Source organism: Camarhynchus parvulus, chromosome 6 (assembly GCF_901933205.1).
Source record: "Camarhynchus parvulus chromosome 6, STF_HiC, whole genome shotgun sequence".
NCBI lineage: Eukaryota > Metazoa > Chordata > Aves > Passeriformes > Thraupidae > Camarhynchus > Camarhynchus parvulus.
In genome coordinates, this window is record NC_044576.1 from 26,819,024 (window position 1) to 26,837,755 (window position 18,732).

Below are 18,732 nucleotides of genomic sequence, written 5' to 3' on the forward strand. Positions count from 1 at the left end.
TCGGATGCCCGTCATAGTCAGCTCAGATTTAGGAAGTGGGCATCTTGTAGTGCTCGTAGGCAAGAGCAAGGCGCAGGGCAGAAGGCTTTACCCTTGCTCAGTTCAGCAATGCTCTCAGGTGCCCCTGTTAATTCTCCTTTAGGAGCAGCTTGGGAAAATACAGTAACCAGGGCACCATATCTCAAAGTTCCTCTTACATCCCTGTTGCAGTAGGTCAGTGTTTTACGGAAATATTAAATACTAAAGGAAAAGGGAGGAGGGGGAGAGAACAGAGCTAATGGTAAAGGTCTGCCAAATGTCGCCTCAGTGTTACAATGACAAGAAAATACACTTTCCTTACAGCTCTCCCCCTAAGAAATTTGTTTTGAGGGATTTGACAATCTTGCAGATAAAGTGACTGCTTGCTACACTTAACTGATCATGCTCCCTCACGGCCGGCCGGCGTTTCCTCGCTGCACTTAGTAATACCTGCGCAACCTGGCTTGGAGTAGCATTGTCATTGATTTCCAAAGTAACTGCTTTTTAGCTCTTGTGAACAGACATACCTGCGTGGGGGGGCGCGGGGGGGAGAAAGTCTTTTCCCCACTCCCTGGAAGGATGATGGTAAAGTGCTATATTGGAAAAGACAGGAGGCTTCTCTAAATTTTGATAACTGCAGCCGACAATTTAGAAATAAGACACTTCTCACAGCCAACATGACAGTGGATTTTGAGCATTCAGAAAACACCAGGCCAAAAAACTGGAGACATCTTGATCTTTTAAGACAGCTTTTCCAGTACTTTAAGTGAAGGGGGGGAGTGGGGAAAGAAAAAGAGAGAGAAAAGCTGCAAGGAAAATAATACAAAGCCAGCACAATTGGCATCTAGACAGTAAAGAAAAAAGTTTTTGAGGTTAACAGAAGGAAAGACAAAGCTGTTATGTACCCGAGGGATGCAATTTTAGTGGGAATGGAAGATTTGAGTGGTAAAGGAGGAGCGCTTGCCTCTGGGTTCTCTCTCTTCCAGCAGTTCGGCTGCTGGCATCTCAATTTGAATTGCTGGGTGAGTAGCACTTTCTGCGTGCGCGCTTTCCGTCTTGACCATTGAACTTCTGATGTGACTTCTCTCCCTCTCCTCCTCTCTCCCTCTCCTTCCCTTTCTTCCTGTAAGGAATCAAAAAAAAAATGGGGGGTGGGGGGAGCGTGAGAAACCAAGCAAGCATCTCCAGCTGTGACCTTTGTTAGCTACATTGTTTTTATTTATTTATTTTATGGTAATCGTCTTTTCTAGTAGGGGGAAGCGCGACTTTTCGATGCCGCTGAATTTGACAGCGGTGGCGAGGAGCGCGCGGCAGAGCCGCTGTCGCGACACAATGGTGCAGCAGCGGGACAGTTGTTGCACTCCTCCTCTGCGCCCTTCCCTCCGCCCGGGTTTGGGGTCTGCTTGGGGGGCGGGAGGGGGAAAATGGGATTTTTTTTTTTTCCTGGTGCATCCAGGGTGGGATCGGGGTGTGTTGGCGGGGCGGTGTTTCAGAGCCCGGTGTGCAGCAGGTTTCGGGGGCTGATTCCTGGCTGCTGAACAATGGTTACCAGCGAGGGAGAAGTGTGAGCGCGTGTAGGGCTGTGTTACATCTGCAGTCAGGCTCTCACACAGTGACCATGACATCACTAGCTTTTCTTCTCTTTTTTTCCTTTGGGGCGGAGGGGGCCACTTCAAAGCTTTCTTCAGTTCAGTACGATATTTCCTAAACTCTGAAACCATGAAGGTAAAAATGTTTGGGTTTTGGGGTTTTTTTCTTAAAGGAAGAAAAGTTGGTTTGTAGCAGGGCACATATGTTACAGTTAAGGGGGTTTGGAGATGGAATGGTTTAACTCTTGTCATACACGAAACGAGATTTTTTGTTTTAATTATTAAAAATACTACATAGTACTATTTATTGGGTGCTTTTGATTCTGTGTTTGGTTGACAGTTAAATTTTCTGAGTTCTTCAGAAAGCTCAGCTGTAGTGTGAAAGGGGAAAATTTTAGGGACACTGCAAAAGAATTATTTTACCCAGGGATAAAGGAGTATGAAAAATCAGACTGAACGCTGATAAATATGAGGTAACATATTTTAATACAGTGGTTTTGTGTTTGCTGTCAGAAGTCCATGAGACTTTCTTTCTCCTATTATTATATATTGCAGAAAGTAAAGCTACCCCTCAGCCTGTTTTATGTATTACCCTTATTTGCACACAGAAAATAGAAACTTATCAGAGAATTCTACAGTGCATCACATTTTCACTGTTGGTTTTGAGGAAGTCTTGAGTTTCTGCTGTTTCCTTTTCTAACTCTGCCAGACTTGCTTACAGAGTCACTCTATCCAGGAGGAGGATTTCTATCATTTCAGTATTCTGTGGTACCTTTGCCTGATTAGCTTAGTTGATTTATTTGTCTTTTCTTATATAAAACAAGGGATAAAATTCTTTAGAATTTGTCAAAAATAATTAATCTAAAAGGACAGTTATTTAGATGTTTCTTCTTTCACTGTGTGTTGTTGCATATGCAGGTTTTACAAGACTGGTGGTGAGATCTCACAAACATTATACCTTTAGAGATTTTTTTTTTAATGGGACTTGGGGCAAAAGGCCTGACAGCACTGTGTAAATGTGCCTGTTACTTTTCTTCTGAAATACTTGCAAGGTGTTTCAGTTCTGATGTGCATTTAACATAACGTTTTTACAGAAACTTTTTTGAATTTATGCAAGAAATAATTGGTCTGGATTTACTTAATTGCATCAGTTAATTGTGCAGCATGTAATGTTTTTGGCATATAAAAAAAATGAAAACAGTTTTTAAAGCCTTGTTATTTGTTAAGGAATTTAATATACATTTGCTACATGTGTTGCATATCGGTGTTGAGCATAGTCTGCTGTGAATGCTGCATTTTAAAAAGCTGTACTGAAAACTTGCCATCATATCTTAAGGCATGTATGTGCATGGTACTTTTTTAATAATGCTGTTATTACTGAAATTGCCAAGTACAAGAAGGCATAGGCAAACATGCTAATTTTCATTCATTTCTTGCAGTTTTTTAACAGCCTCACATTTAAGTCCTTGCTATAGACAGAAATCACAGATACCCTAATAAAAATCAGGAGCTGTTTCTCCTACAGTATATATGTCTGTCTAGTGCTGAAATAAGTGGTTTATAAGCAAGAATTAAAGCTGTTTATAATGAGGCATTTCAGAGACTGTTGGACAGTAAATCAAATTGCATGACTAGGTATTCACATAAAAGCATGGAGCAAGGTCTGTCGGAGCGATTATAAGCACTATTTTGCTTATATTTGCTTTTTTCTCTGCTTCTCATCATCTCTTATTTTTTGTGCTTGTATTATTGTTCTGTGCCTCTCCCCTTCCTACCCTATTTGTGTTCAGGACCGTTTCCCAAAGACCTACTTTGGTTTCACCCATCTCATGCTTAGTGGTTGTGCATCCAGCACACCTTGTGCTGGTATGGGTTAGCAAAAAGGTATTTTTTAGTTTTAATGTAATATATGCCAAGTGTTTTTGCTTTTTTGCCTTGTTAGAATGAACGAAGGCTTGCCTGCTCTGCAGAGATGGTATCTGTCTAGTAATTAAAATTAACTAAAGTATGCAGAGAAAGCACCGAGTACTTGTCACATTGGGGAAGAAACTGCCTCTTCTTTTGTAATGAAAGAAATAAATATGGGGCTTTTATTACCTGAAACTGGAAGGAACTGAGCACTACCCTGTCCGATCGGTATGGGAAAGTCCACCTGTTGATCAAATAATCTGTAATGTTGATACTCACTGTAAGGCTTGCCTGGATACATGCAGGCCACAGTTCTGGGCTATAGATGATGTAACTGCTGTGTGAATTCATATGCTGAGGTGAGGCAGAGCAGGTGAGCAGAGTGCTTTCTCTTTATCAGTGAAGCCTTAAGAGAATAAGTAAAGTAAAATCTATCTGCTGTAAATGTAATCCCAGTGTTGCTGAAGGATCTCAAATTATAGACTTGTGTAGCAGGTGCTTGTTTGGGTCTGACCTGACATTAGAGTAACACTACGTTGTCCAAGACTACAGCGCTTAACTTGTATTTAAAACCCCAAGTTACTTTCTTTTACTAAAAAAAAAAAAAAAAAAGAAAAAAAGAAAAACCCCACTCCAAACACCATAGCAATAAACTTACAGCCCACAACAGCTTTGAAAGAAGAGTGTGAGCACACTTAATAATGTTTTACTACTAGTGTGTTTTATCCTCCTGCATTGGAACTAACAGGCGGTAATTAGATAGCTAAACCCCAGTCCTTCCCCTTGTACACTAGAGGATTTGGTGTATGCTAATTGTCACCAGATCATTTCACATAACTGTCTTTCGGCGAAATTAAGTGGAAATTTCCTGAACATCTTAAATCCTCATTTCCCCACCCCCTCCCCTCAGTACCTTCGCACCCTGACAGGAAGGATGTGGAAAAATGTCAAGTATGGTGGCTTAGCTCTCCAATATTCAGGGAACACTTCATCTGAGTTAAAGGGGGGGAAAAGCCCAAAATTATTCTTTTCATGAATGAATTGCTGGACACTTAGAGACAGGAAGCTGATTTTGTTGTTTTGTCTGAGAGACTGCTAATAGACCACGGGGTTTTATTGAAAGCCAGCAGCTCTTGCAGGAGCAGGTAGGCACTCGGTGGCCTGGGAAGTGGCCAGGGGGGAAGGGGGAAGAAACAGAAGGCTGCAAAAGTGTGTTTGTGTGTGTTCCCATTTTTTAAAATTTTATTTTATTTATATATTAAGGGTAGGGCAGTGGGGGTTGTTGCGGGGGTTTCGGGGTTATTTTTTAAGGCTCTGCCTGGGGAGGGCATTGTCCCAGCACATGGTTGTCAGTGCTCCTGTCATCATTTGTGTGAAAGAAGAAAATGAGCCTTTTTCTAGCAGGGTGAGTTGTGATTATCAATGGAGGCCTTGTCTCCTGCTACAATGGGCAGTTAGCTTAGGGCAGGACCTTAGGCAGGAATCAGCTACATTAAACTGAGAAAGGGCTCAGGCCACTGTATCAGCCATAAAAGGAGCAAGGGGAAGTCCTTTTCAGGAATGCTTAGTCAGGTGTGAAAGCATCCTTGAAAAAATAAACTGTGACTTCATGAGCTGTACAGGGCTGGGTAAAATTAAATCTTTGATATTTTTCAGGAAATGCTTCATCACTCGTGTTGAATTTTTATGCTTGGGAAGGGGATGAGTACCAAGTTGCATATAGCTGGTGGGTTTGGTTGGCTTTAGCTTCTCAGTTAACCTAAATGCTGTGCATTTTCCTTGGTGTAGTTTGGAGTGCCACCCAGAGTGGCTGCTGATGTGGGTGATCCCCAGACCTTCATTGGTGCTTACAGATGCTCTGCTATGGGTGGTGGTGACCCTGCTGGAAGTGGAAAAGTATTTCAATATTTGCAACAATATTTTGGGATTTGCCTTTACTTGCAACTTAATTTCCTGATTTGTGTGGGGCATCAGGGTGGTGAGGGGATGAGTGTGGTGAAAGGATGTCATTCCTAGGCAGAATCAGGGAGAGATCAGCCTTAGGAAAAAAAGAAACTCCTTTTATGAGTATCTTTGGAACTGCAGAGCAGTTCAGGAGCATCTGAAAGCATTTCACTGGCCACAGTCAGCAAAACTACAATAGCATCAGCAGGAAAATACAGAGAAACACATATTTTTAAATATGAACTGGTATTAAATTATGAACTGGTATTGAATGGTACTCCTTGCTAAGCCCAGGGAGCAACTCCAGGAGGGCCTCCTAATTCAAGACCACTGTCGACCTGCATCCACCCTGGAGGAGGGGAAAAGGCTGACAAACCCTCTTCTGTGCTGCTTTTGTTTTATTGTATTGTATGGGCTCATAAAAGCACTTTCAGGGCCCATCTTTCTTCAGCAGAAAAGGAGAGCAGTGGGGAAGAGGAGGACATGGCAAAAAGACAGGCGGAGCTCTAACTCCATTTGTTTTCAGTGGCTCTTGATTAATAGGTTTTAAGGAGGATGGAGAGCTCTCATTCCTCTGATTGTGGAGGAAGGGGCCGGGGCTGTGGGGTCTGGGTGTGAGCACCTGCTCAGTCCCTCCTGGTCGTGGGTGGTTGAAGGGTGCCCGGTGGGCTGCAGCACCTCCCTGCCTCCCAGGGCTTGAAGGACATTTCAAAGGCTACCCAGGTCAGGGAAAGGGCTGCAGCTGCATGGGCTGTGCTGGCAGCTACTGGAGTTTCAAGCTGGGTTGGTGCAGCACCCTGCCCCTGCCCTCGGGATGCACTGGAAAGGAGTCAGAGGCCAGAGGCTTTGGCCACTGCCATGCTGACATGGCATGATGGCTTGTTTTCAGCCTGGGTGGCTTTTTGTGCAGACCTGCCTTTACTAACCCCACATTACCCTGGTGAGGACATCCTCTGGCGTCTCTGGCATGGTTTTTTTCTGACTTGGAGTTGATGTGATACCGTGGTTTTATTGCCAAAGCCAAACAAGCCATGAATTTGCAAGCAGAAATTGCAGTCGTAAACTCTTCCTGTTTAGAGGTTGGTTTCTCTTTGTGTGCTCAACAGTACAATGTTTCATCTTATGCAAGTCCTATGTTGCTTTCAGAGACTTAGAAACTATTGATTTATACAGCATGTATTAACTTCTTCAATAAATGGGGAGTATTCATCAGTGGGGTGTATTAAATTGGGCTGTATACGCATAGAAGCATCTTTCATCCTGTTAATGAAATGTCCTTACCATGCAACAAAGACTAATACACAGCAATTTATACACACAATCCCCTGCAGTTTAAGTCTCAAGTTCAGATAGGTTTTTTTGTTCCCTAAAGGCACCTATCAGAACTTAGTCTAAATGGATCTCAGTACTCCTTTCAAACATTTATCAGTCCAAAATTTGTTGTGGTTTTGGTGTGGGAATTTTTTTTTTGTTCTAGAGCTCCATTATTGTTTAAACTGATCTGTGTTTAGGCACTGCCAGAAGCATTTCAAATTCATATAGAGAGGTTTAGTAGTAGAGCCCCTATGGGGACAGTTTCTTCTGGTTGCTTCAGGCAGCAGTTATCAAGAAAAGCAAACTTCTCTTATCTTTTTGCAATTCTTTACCGTGCCCTCTAACCTAGCATATGAGACCTCAGCTTCCAATGGACAGGGGTGATTTGTCAGCAGAGGGCTTGGTACTTCTTAGGTGCTGGGATTTCTCTCTAGAAATCTCCACTTGTTCCAGTCCTGTCAGCACATGCCCTGATGCTGATCTGTGTGTACCAGTGCAGGTCCCCTTCCCATGCCTGACAGAGCCATACATGGAGCTCTTCAATTTGCCAGAGAAATGCCTCACAACGGGTCTTAGCTTAAAAGTGCCCTTGATGAAGTGCTCACAAATGTATATTGGAGACTATTGCCTTTTGCAGGGGGACGTCTAAAGTCATCTAATGGGGGTCTCCTATTGATGGCTTCTGTGGTTTACCTTTCATTGCCAGTGGATGGGGTTAGGACCACACTTGTAACTCAGGCAGAGCTCCCATTGGCTTCAAAGGAAGATGCATCTGCAGGATTAATCCTGCACTTTCCCAGATTGTCCTTTATTTTTCTTTTCCAAGGAAGCTTAGTTAACTTCAGGAATGGTACTTTTAAAGAGCAGCTTGTTTAGCATATTATGCATGTTTAGCTTGGCATGCAAATTGTGTGTGCTGTTCTAAGGGGAGTTATGGTCCCTTTCCCCAGTGTGTGCTAAACAGTGCAAAACAATGGAAACCTGTCCCTGGGTAGTGGTACAAATGCAGACTGACTCACTGGGAAGTGGATCACACTCGTCTGTCCCAGAGAGCATGTTTTTGAGCATGTATATGACAGTTTCTCCCTTTCCCCTGGTACATTCTCCCCCCACCTCTGCCCCAGCATCATCAGTGTCAAAAGAGTATCCTACCCTTGCACCTTTATATGAGTGGTCCATTTGAGTGCATGGTAGTAACCTAAACAAAAATTACTTACCAGGGGAAAAATTTGCAGACTTAAGGTTCAAGCTCTTAATTGTTGATTTTTGGTTTTCCTTTTGTTTTTTATTTGTGTCTGAAACATGTTAAGTGAAATACATCATAATTTAGCAGTTGTTCTGTTTTGTGGAGATATTGTGGGCGGTCTTGGTATATCAAAGCAAGGAGTGTTGGTTTCCCACAGTTGACATGTAACCCCCTATGGTACATCTGGCTTTGGTGATGGAGCCATGTCAGTCCAGCTTTCCTCTCACGTGTTTTTTCTTGTTTGTCGGCTTAAGTCTGACCCTCTAATGTTATTCTACTTATTTTTTAGCTAACCAGCTCCAGTTTCTGTGAAAATAAGCTCTCTGTGGAAGACAGCACTTAATGTCTGTCAGGGCCTGGGTGAGGTTTACCATGATGTGCAGATAGAGCTGGGAGAGCACAAAGCTACAGCATGTATTAACTTCTTCAATAAATGGGGCCACACTGTGGGTCACTGAACAGCAGGAGTTCACACAATTCTTGGCCAGAAAAAATAGCTCTTCTTGGAAATGATCATTTTTGTGAACCTCATCAACTGGTCATTTGGCTTGTAATGTTGTGTGTTGTTGAGTAGATTCCTGCTCCTTTGTATGGTGTGAAATATAATTTGTTAGGTGAAACCCTTACCAAAGTCTTCAGTTACTTTCAGACTGCTTGGGTTGGTTCACTTGAAAGAGAACAGATTTTGGGTTAGAGCATCTCCTTTGGCTTTTTGAACTTGGAGAGCCAAATCCTCATATCTCCTCCTGATGTGAAACCATTATGGATCCGTGTGGCCGAAAGTTGTCCTTGGCTGTTCAGCTGGCAGATCTGACCCACAACCCAGCCAGCACAACGTGCTGTTAATCATAGCATTGGCTGTTGTGACCACGTTCTTTCCTGCGTGATGGCCACTTGACAGGGGAATCCCCTGTGCCAAGTGCTTGGTGGTGGAGAGGAATTATCCCATTTAAGGGTGGCACAAAGAGATGAACATGGTGAAGAACACAGGAGAAATTGTGGGAAGCACAAGTACGGCCCTTATCTGGCTTCCTTTAGATGCACATTTTTTGCTGCAGTTATCAAAGCAGTGAGCCCAAATAGCCACTTATGGCAGGGGCTGGGGCTGGGGGAGCCAAAGGGGCTTCATTTGGCCAAAGCATGTTGGAGGGACTTCTTGTTCATTCAGGGAAGACAGATGTTTATTTTCTTCCTTGCTCCCAGTTTGTCTTCCCTCTTCCTTCCCCACAGTCTAGAAGCTCATTCCCAAAGAATAACTGAATTATTTTTGAAATGCTTTTAAGGGAAGCTCAGAGCATTGGAAGCCAGATCAGGTAACAGCAATAGCTTGTCTAAGGTGGCACAGTGAGGGGGTGTGTGTGTGTTTGGGGGTGCTGGGGAGTAAGCAGTGGGCTTGGAGCCGTGCTGGAGCGGGAGGGTGAGCAGGAGAGTGCTGGCAGACTCTGAACAGCAGCGGCGCTATCGTGGCCACCATGGTATCACTGCTTTATTTTAATGTGATTCCTTTTACTTGATGTTAATGCAAGTTGTTCCTTACTTAAAGTAATAAAAGGAAATGAAGACACATTCTAAAATGAAACCTGACTCTAATCCATTCATCATCTAATACCAGCCTCTTTATCTTTGCTGGTACCTAATCTGGTTAAATGTCCCTGTTGTAGGATTTTAGTGAAAATCCTCTATGGGGAATAGGGTTTTTTGCAATTGGATTACTCGCAGTAAATGGTCCAGCAGTTCAGCTGGTTTCAGCTTAATTTTTTCTTTGTGATCTTGTAAGGGTAAGTTACAGTTCAGTCTGCCTTTTTCTTTCATTCATTCACTCTGTTTTAAATTTTCTTTTAAATTGTTGTTGAGAAAAATATTTTTTTTTCCCCCAGAGCTAGGAATGTGATGGGGAAAACCTCATGATATCTACGTGATTATTCCCCCTACAAGAGTGTTAATTTCAATGGCTTTATCTGGGGGGTTTTGCCATTATTTATATAGCTGAATATTTTAGTAGCCTAATTAATCAGTATCCAGTTTCCATTTATTAGCACTCTCTGATGAATTGATAATTAATCAGCTCTTCTAAAATATATATATATAAAATATGCAGGTGATCGCTTGTCAGCTTAATGCTTGCTGATGAAGGGAATACTCCAGCACTACAAAGGCTTTTTATCTGGAGTATTTGCAATGAGCAGTAAAATGCAGAACTGAGAGTGAGGACAGGAAGGGGAGAGGAAAAGACCTACAGGTCATTGAGCATTTGGGTCTCTTGCTAATTAAATGGGGGACTCTCTCAGCCCCTCACTGAGGAGTCTGCCTGCATCTTGGAGGTGAAGCACAAGATTATAAAAGAAAAAGGAAAAATTTTAAAGAATTGCTGTTGCTCCATACAGGAGCATGATAGGTCAAAAAGATTAAAGAACCTCAACAGCAGGGAAAGTGTGTGAGGAGGTTTTAAGCAAGAGGGTGGGAAAACTGCAAGGGTGACACCAAGAAGGAATCTGGAAAAGTCTGAGGATCACATTGAAATCCTGGCTACTCAGATTTTTTGTGTGTTGTACCTCATGCTGTAGTGGGGGGATGCCCAGCACTGCTCTAACAGTGTCAACCTTTTTCTCTTGACAGTCTAACAAAGTGCCAGTTGTGCAGCACCCACACCATGTACACCCTCTTACGCCGCTTATCACATACAGCAATGAGCACTTCACACCAGGAAACCCTCCTCCACACTTACCAGCTGACGTAGACCCCAAAACAGGTAGGTGGGAAGTATTTTGGGGTTTCTTTTGGGAGGGAGTGGGTGTATCTTCCCTTTTTGTGCATTAGGGGAGAGGAGTGCGGGAGAATGGATTTCCCTTGCTGGAGCACCAAAGGGGGCATGTAAAATGTCAAAGCCAGACAAAATACTTTCTTTTTAAGCCAATTAGACTTCAGAAGGAAACCTACTGGGTGAATTTTCATAGAGCTTCTTCAGGGTGACACCAGAGTTGCATGTGTGGGGTCACTTGCAGGTGTGTTTCTTTGCAAGCATGATACCCCACCTGGTAGTTCAATCTACCAGTGCTTGGTTTGCATGCACGACCCAGAGAATTAAACATGTACATTCTGTGATCTGCACTTACAAAATTGCAGCTGGAATTTTAAAGGTGGTGGGTCATGACCGGTTTCAAAATGAATCTCTTTTAATTCCCCAAATCCCATTGTTTCTGTGTCAGGAGTTCAGCCATTTTTCTTCTATAATGTGGAATTTTCATCCACTGTAACTACTTAGCTCCAGCTTTACACTTGCAATTCTTTTCCCCAATGTAAGTCTACCCAACTCTAAGTTCAGCCTGAAGGGCACTCTGGTTGAATATAGAGCACCACGTAAAATCCTGACTAGATTTATTGGTGTTACAGAGTAGAATTTACATGTTATTCTAACTTTTTAAGAGTCCCTTTTTAACCTAAGGTCCCAAAGAAGTCAAACAGTGTCAATCTTCTTTCTCCAGGCTGTACTGAGTTCCTAGTGACAGTGATTTTGGTTTCGTTAATCCAAACCCCATTTAGTTAATTGTGAAGTTCATCAGAAACAGAATTCATGTCAAAGGAATCACTCTGTGTCAGCCTTAACTTATGCAGATAATTTATCTAAACTCCAGCCCTTCAATGAGACTGTGCATTAGCTGGTTGTCACTCGATATGCTTCAACTGGGGCCCCCTTTTAATTGTGCTTAATGCTGACTTCACATGGCGTGAAAGGAATCCATCTCACCATCCCTGGGTATTGCAAGTGAATGGCATAGTCAACCTCTCATTTAAATAATGGTAGTACAGGGAATAGCTTTTAAATGGTTATCGTAAAACATATGATTAACGTCTGTAGACTGTTTACTTTTCTTCTGTGAACATTCTTTCAAGTGTGCAAATAGCTCACTGGATGGTTAAAGCCCAGTTAATCTGTTTGGGTTTTGTAATGGAGAAAAAGCAATGTCTGCATGAAAATGTCACACAAGGAGATTTAATTTAGAGATTAAAAGCTTCACAAGTGACTTAAAAAAATAGTTTTTAGCCCTGAATACAGTACCCCTTCTTTTTAATGCTCTCTGTTTTAATTTTGTTTCTGCTGTGTAATTGTGCCCTGGCTTGTTAATTGAAAGACCCAGCTTTGTAACCCTTACTCCTCTGAGTAATTCCTATTTGCTCTTAAGGTAAGGAGCATTAATATTTAAGGTTTGTATCTGGAGCTGGTTTCAGATTTCTGAGAAGGAACTGTACCTCATCCAGAGAGGATGGGTGGGCTCTCTGTCCTCCCCTGCACACCTTCAACATCTGCCCCTGGTTTTACCGAGCATTTCCAGGGGTCCTCACCTCCACTCCTGGCTTCAGAAAAGTTTTCCTAGGTTTGCTCAAAAAGCAAACATCATTTGCAATTTTAATGACTTTTAAACTTGTTCTGGAGATTACTTTGGAGTAATGCCATGTTATTGAGTACCCAGTCACCACATGGGTAGGGCCTGTGGTCTTTTGGCTGATTATGAAACTAAAATAACCATGAAGCTGTTGTAGGGTCCATCTTTGTGTTGAACATTTAAGAGAATATCTAATACAGCATCACACCAAAATTGTATCTGAGACTGCTAAATTCTAAATAACAAAAATAATTATCTCTGACTGGAGAGGTGACTGAGGGAGTGAATAGCATCACTTTTTCTTGTTTAAAAAATGAGAATGTGAAAAAGCCTTTGAAAACCCTAAGTGAAGTCACAAATACTGTAATAAAAGTAAATTGACAGAAATTTAGAAACATATGCTTTTTTTCTTTATATTTTATTTATTTCCACCTTTCAGTACTGATGGTGCTTTATGTTCCTCTTCTATAGGAATTCCAAGGCCTCCACATCCTCCAGATATATCTCCTTATTATCCATTATCACCAGGCACTGTAGGACAAATCCCCCATCCGCTAGGATGGTTAGTACCACAGTAAGGAGTTCCATTTTTTTAATTTCTTTTTTTCTTTTTCTGATGTGTAAAATTTATGTAAAAATATATTTGTGTGTGTGTATGTATGTGTGTGCATTGGGATGAGTTTGTTTGCCAATTGCCACTTCTCTGAGTGTTATGAATTTACCCACCTCATGAAGGTTAATTAAAATACATGCCAGGTCATGTGGTCATAAACAAACCTGAGCAGCTGGACACAGCTTTGCATGTCATCCTAACCAGCTGACAGCTCATGAAGCATGAATTTTGAAACCCTTCTGCAGAAATGTCCTTTTCTTGTTATTGCCCTTACACTGCACCGCATGAGTTTTTATCAGATTTGGTTTTCTGGGGACTCAGGGTGGTTCTCACAGACCCTTGTTTTTTTGTTTTTACTAGGGCCATCCTCACTACAAATGTGCAATTTTAAGTTTCATTTGCCTTGTCTGTTGAAAACCCTATTGTTTTTCTTATGAAACAGTAGAGCTTTACATCGGCCATGAGCAGCATTCCTAGTTGAGATGTGGCTGGGCAGTTGGCAATTGGCATCTAAGGAATGGAATTTTAAACAAGTAAAAGGAATTGGTTTACTTTAAAACTGGTTAAGAAAAAAGAAATGGAAAGTTAGTTTGGGGTTTGGATTAATTTTCAACTCCTCAGATCCCACTTGCAGAGCCTTGCTGGGTATGAGGCTCCCAGCAGTAATCGAGTCCTTATTTTCTTTTTTTTATATTGCCATCTCTCAATAGGTTTATAATATACTTAAGCACTGCCTAAGTCTTTTGTGTAGTATATTTGATTTAAATGCTTATAAAATCCATTTGTATTGCTGGATACAACAGTTCTCTGCATTATAAATCAAGACTGTTACCCTGTTTTTCTCATGTAACAGGCCTCCTCCGTTTTGGGGTGATCATATTTTTTATAGAAATGAATTGCCCAAAGTTCAAAAGAGTTTGCTCCTGCTTGAGGTTGTTTGGCCAGCTGTGCTAAAATACCTCTCCACAAGTTTCTCCATGAGGAGCTGGAGTTGATGATACCCCACAGGAGAGCAGGGCAGGGCAGAAGGTCACTGCATATCCCCAGGTCTCGGGCAAGGAGAGGTGGTGGCCATCAGAGGCCTTGGAGGCCTTTCTCAAGCACAAAAGTGTTGATGCAGGAGGGGTGGATCTTCTGGCCATATTGCAGGCTGTCCTTCCTTGTGGGTGGTCATGCAGCTATTTTGGGTAGAGGTTCCCCCACCATGAAGGTGAAGCATGTCCATCACCTCTCTGCTGAATGTTGCCTCTCCAGAAGAGCACATCGTGAGCAGAAGTAAAACCCAAAGCATTGCTCCCTGAAATCTGAAATTCCTCCTGTTTGTGGTGATAGACCTTTTCCAAAGGAAACCCTGAACAGTTGTAAACTGCATGTGAGCTCCTTAGCTCAAGTTTGCACAGCAACAGCCTCAACATTTAAAACAAGTACACTCAGCTAGTGCCAAAAGTCAGTGACATGAAAGACATGAGAGTGCAGGGAAGAAGCTCTTCACTATCCCTGGCCTATATCCCATTGCTCATGTGGGTGTCTGTATTGTGCAGGCACAGGTTTGTCCTCCTTGCACCTCATGCCATGGCTGCCAAAGCACATGAATGATGTCACGTGTGGCCAGTTTCACCAGACAGGTGCTAATGGCCACCTCTGTCTCTGGACAACTCTGCCATCCCCACTGCTTCAGAACAAGTCAACACCATGGTGTGCTTAGAGCCTACCCACAGCTCTTACAGCTTGCTTCTTCCAGTGACTTTTGGTGAGGGGTGACACCATCACATTGGCTTTTGCTCTAGGAGAGTAGAATGGCCAACTTCACAGAAGTAACCCAAATTTTTAATTTCCCCTCTCCTTGCCACTTGCACTTCACCATCAGCTTCCCAACCCATCTGTCCTCCACTGGCCTGCATGTTTCTGGCATAGTACCCACTCCAAAAGCATCCTGCCCAGTCAGATGATGTATTTGAAGGGCAGATGAAACGAGCTAGCCAGCACAGACAAACCTCCATCAGAAAAAGTTGTGTGTCTTTCATGAGGATGCTGTTTTGCATGTTGCTGTATTTTTTAATTATTGTAATGAGGTGTGATTGTCTATTGGTTACCCACAATACTTCTTGGGGACTCTCCCCCGGTAACTCTTGTCAACACTTGTTAATCTGACAAAAGGCTACAAATTAAGCTCTGTTAATTTAATGTTTTCTCACCGAGATCTAAATACCGAAAGAGGCCCAAAGCGCAACTGAAGTCCTTTGATTCACTGTACTTTATTTTGGTATAAATTTACATTCATTATTGTTTTCCTTTGGATGTGTAGCCCTCAATTAGTGTGATGGCTCCATTAAAGCAAGCGAGACTTCGCCTTTAATTATTACAACAAAACACCTAGTTTCAGCTTGGGGAGAGGGTCTCTATTGACATAAGCAGAGGTTATAAAATTTAATTAGCCATTCCTATCAGATTTATGGCATTCAAATTGTTCTGTGGTTCTTTCCTTTGATCCTTGCTGTACAATCCCCAAGATTTTTGTTCTGATCAAATGAGAATAAAGCTTACTGTGCAGAGAGAAGTTTTTTGTTGTTCTTTTTTTTTTAAAAGCCCTTTTTTCCTTCTCTCATTCTCTCTCTCCCTTCTTTTTTGCCAGGCAAGGTCAGCCAGTGTACCCAATCACAACAGGGGGTTTCCGCCACCCCTACCCAACAGCTCTGACCGTCAATGCTTCCATGTCAAGGTGAGTTCAAATACTGAGGTCCTAAATCAAGAGCAAATGTAGCTCCTCCTCCCACTCTCTGTAGGAGAGCATTTCATCTAGGCAGCAGATTCCTGAAAGCACTTCAGTTAAACATCCATCCTTAGCTTTTTGGCAGGGTGGAAGAGAGGGCGAGGGCTACCTTCCCATGTGAGGAGAAGGTGGTGTCCTAATGCTGTCACTGGGCCTCAAGAGTTTGCCTTAGAGGGAGAGGTGGAGGAGTGAGAAACCACCTTTAAAAGCCAAACTAAATGAAAGAGCTGGGAGAGTGTAATGTTGAAAAAGCAGGGATGAGAAGTCGTGATAGCCTTTGCTTTCTCGGTTGCCGCCAGCCAGAGCAGCGCTGTGTGCGCGGGAGGGAAGGCTCAGGAGGGAGGAGGACTGCTCTTCAGCAGAGTTGGGAGGAAGGTTATTGTGCTGTGTTTTCCCCTCCCAAAGCTCCAAACACTAATAGTCAACATAAAAGGGCCTGCCTGACCCTCAAAAGCTTTAGAAGTATATATTTCTCCCCCTCCCTACCTCCAATTAATTCCATCTAATTTTCCAGGGGCTGCTAGTTTTATTTACAAACTGGTTGGCAGCACTATGTTTAAGTAATCAGTAATTGCTCCTAATGATAGTTTTATTTTCTGTTCATCTGATTTTCAGCCTGGTTAATTAAATCGGTGGAAGTTTAGACTTTCCTGATGGGCTGAAACAGCTAATCCATTTTGATGATGGCACATAATTAAATTAGCATGCATTACATAGCAAGGTTCCACATCTCTTCCCTGCTCTGTCCCTTCCTCTCCATCTCTGCAGTTTAATATGTGAGCACTGGTGCATAGATGATCTAAGGAGGAAAAGACTGGTGAGGGCTGGGGGGAAGCACACCTCATTGAGAAGTGGAAATCTGTACCTAGGGCTCATGAATGAATGGGTGGGAAAACAGTGTGGTGTGTGCTTTAGATAAGTAAACAAAAACTAAAAATTTAAATTAAAATGCTGGCCCAGCAAATAGACAACTGGAAAATCAACTTAAAAAAAAAAGGGTAGTCCCAGAACAGAAAAAAAATACTAGGCTGGGGAGAGAGCTGCAAATTTAAACAATGGTTCCCTCCCCCTATTTAATCTTTTTTAATATCTATAAAAGACTTGCAGGCATGGTGTGAGGCAAAGTAGAGCTTGATTTAGTTTAATTATTATTAGAGAGGCTAGTCATTTGAGGGAGGGGGGAGATGTGGAAGCAGGGGGGGCTATATTCCCAAGATAGACTTTATGAAAGGTATCTAGTTAAAAAGAGTACACAGCAAATTAAATACATTATTGTGGTAATGGGACGACAGAAGTAGAGGTCTATTATACTTATGGCAGTTATAGGAAATGTAGGCTCCTTGCCCTGTTCTAGCACATCCTTTGATATTCATTCCATTCAGCAGCAGGGCCAGGACTTCTCAGAATTAAGTGATGGGTCATTATACTTTAAACACCATGGAGAAGCCTAGATTGGCAATTAAACAGCACTTGCTGACACTCGCTTGTGCCACCCTGTGACCCCCTTTAGATTGAGTTGTTGGAGCTCGGGGCCCTCAGCCTGCTAAATTGGTAGCAGGCACTTCTCCTGACGAGGGCTGGCTCTGAAATCTGCCGGCTTCAAAGGGAGCAAGATCATGTATAAACCATAATGTGGGTGCACCGTGGCTCAAAAAATAAGGCAGGAATAGATGAAATGTTACAAGTGCAAGGGGAAAATGAGAGAATAATGACAAATCTAATGCAACTCAAAGCAGAATTGTTGCACAGAAAAATGCATCCCACTGCTTGTGCATAAAATCAAGGCAGGCAGATGACATCCAGTTAACAGAAACATGTCAACAGTGAAGTAAAGTGAGAGTGAGTAAGAGAGAAGCCCCTGAGACAGCCAGGAACAAAAAATTAGTTGTCCTTAACAAGTTAAGACTCATCATTATATTCTGGCTTGGAGCCATAAAAGGAGACAGTAGTGTATAATGAGCTGCTTAGAATTTTTAGGGTGTTTATTGCAATTCATGGAATACTTGTCTAGAAAAAAAATCTGGTGAATGTCTTAGGCGAAGGTGAGGGGTGTGCACATACACAGGGAGCCTTTCTTTTTGTCTCTGACAGAAGCCCGTACGTGCGCACGTGCTCAGGCACACGTGCAGGGGGATGAATTGACTTAAGCCTTTGTTTCAGCCCAGAAACTTCTCCTCTGGTTTCCCCTAGATGGGAGCACCCTCTGTGCCCTCATACATGGTTTCATGTATGTTTTCCTGTGTCAGCCTGGGCTCAGCAGGAGGACAGCCCTCGTCCAGGTGTCTGGTGTGGTTAGGAGATTCCTGGTGCTGCCCATGCTGGCCTCCAGACATGCTGGCCCTGGGCGAGTGCCCTGCAGGGCCCTGCTGCAAGCCCGGGCTGCAAACCGTGCCTTTACTGTGCTGGCTGTGCCCCAGCACTGAAGTCAGCACTGACCTCAAACCTCACCCCTCCATCCATGGTTTTCTAGAGCCTGCCTTCAGAAATAGTTCCATCTTTGCCTGCATAATGGTGTAGATCTTTGGAGCCTATAGTGCTTCCCAACCTTTAGTTCCCCAAGCTTAGAAATTGCTGTTTGTTAGTTTAAGTGTACTTATGAATAGTTTATAGAAGGTTAATAGGTGACTAATAGTGATTTTTCATAAATGCTTTAGACTATTAAGGTAGTGTCTTTAGCCAGTTACAACTTTTAGTTGTTGCTTGTAGCCTTGCCATACTCGCATTGTATGCCTGTAGTATGCCTGTAAGATCTCTTGATCCGTCATTACCCCTCTGTAATATGCCTTTAAGGTAAAATGAGACAGGGCTAACTGAGTGATGGGCAAACAGTGGACACACTATGAAAAAACAACTGCTGTGAGAGGAAATCAGGAAATAATTTAGCAGAATTACACCAGACAAACACTGCACAGCAGTTAAGTGGTGGCAGTGGAAAATACCTTCTGTAA

The 18,732-nt window shown here is 42.6% G+C and overlaps 1 protein-coding gene across 26 annotated transcripts in view; it reads left to right on the top strand.

The window, feature by feature from the left end:
- TCF7L2 (transcription factor 7 like 2) overlaps positions 1 to 18,732 on the top strand; it is a 171,358-nt gene that overhangs the window by 133,482 nt on the left and 19,144 nt on the right. For 20 of the 26 annotated variants that reach the window (XM_030950693.1, XM_030950694.1, XM_030950691.1 and 17 more), the window contains 3 exons: positions 10,636 to 10,768; positions 12,873 to 12,975; positions 15,647 to 15,733. In XM_030950693.1, the coding sequence (XP_030806553.1) occupies positions 10,636 to 10,768; positions 12,873 to 12,975; positions 15,647 to 15,733 (323 nt within the window). Of the gene's footprint in view, positions 1 to 587; positions 1,041 to 10,635; positions 10,769 to 12,872; positions 12,976 to 15,646; positions 15,734 to 18,732 lie in introns of those variants that run through there. The other 6 variants (XM_030950690.1, XM_030950692.1, XM_030950710.1 and 3 more) reach the window with 2 other exon arrangements.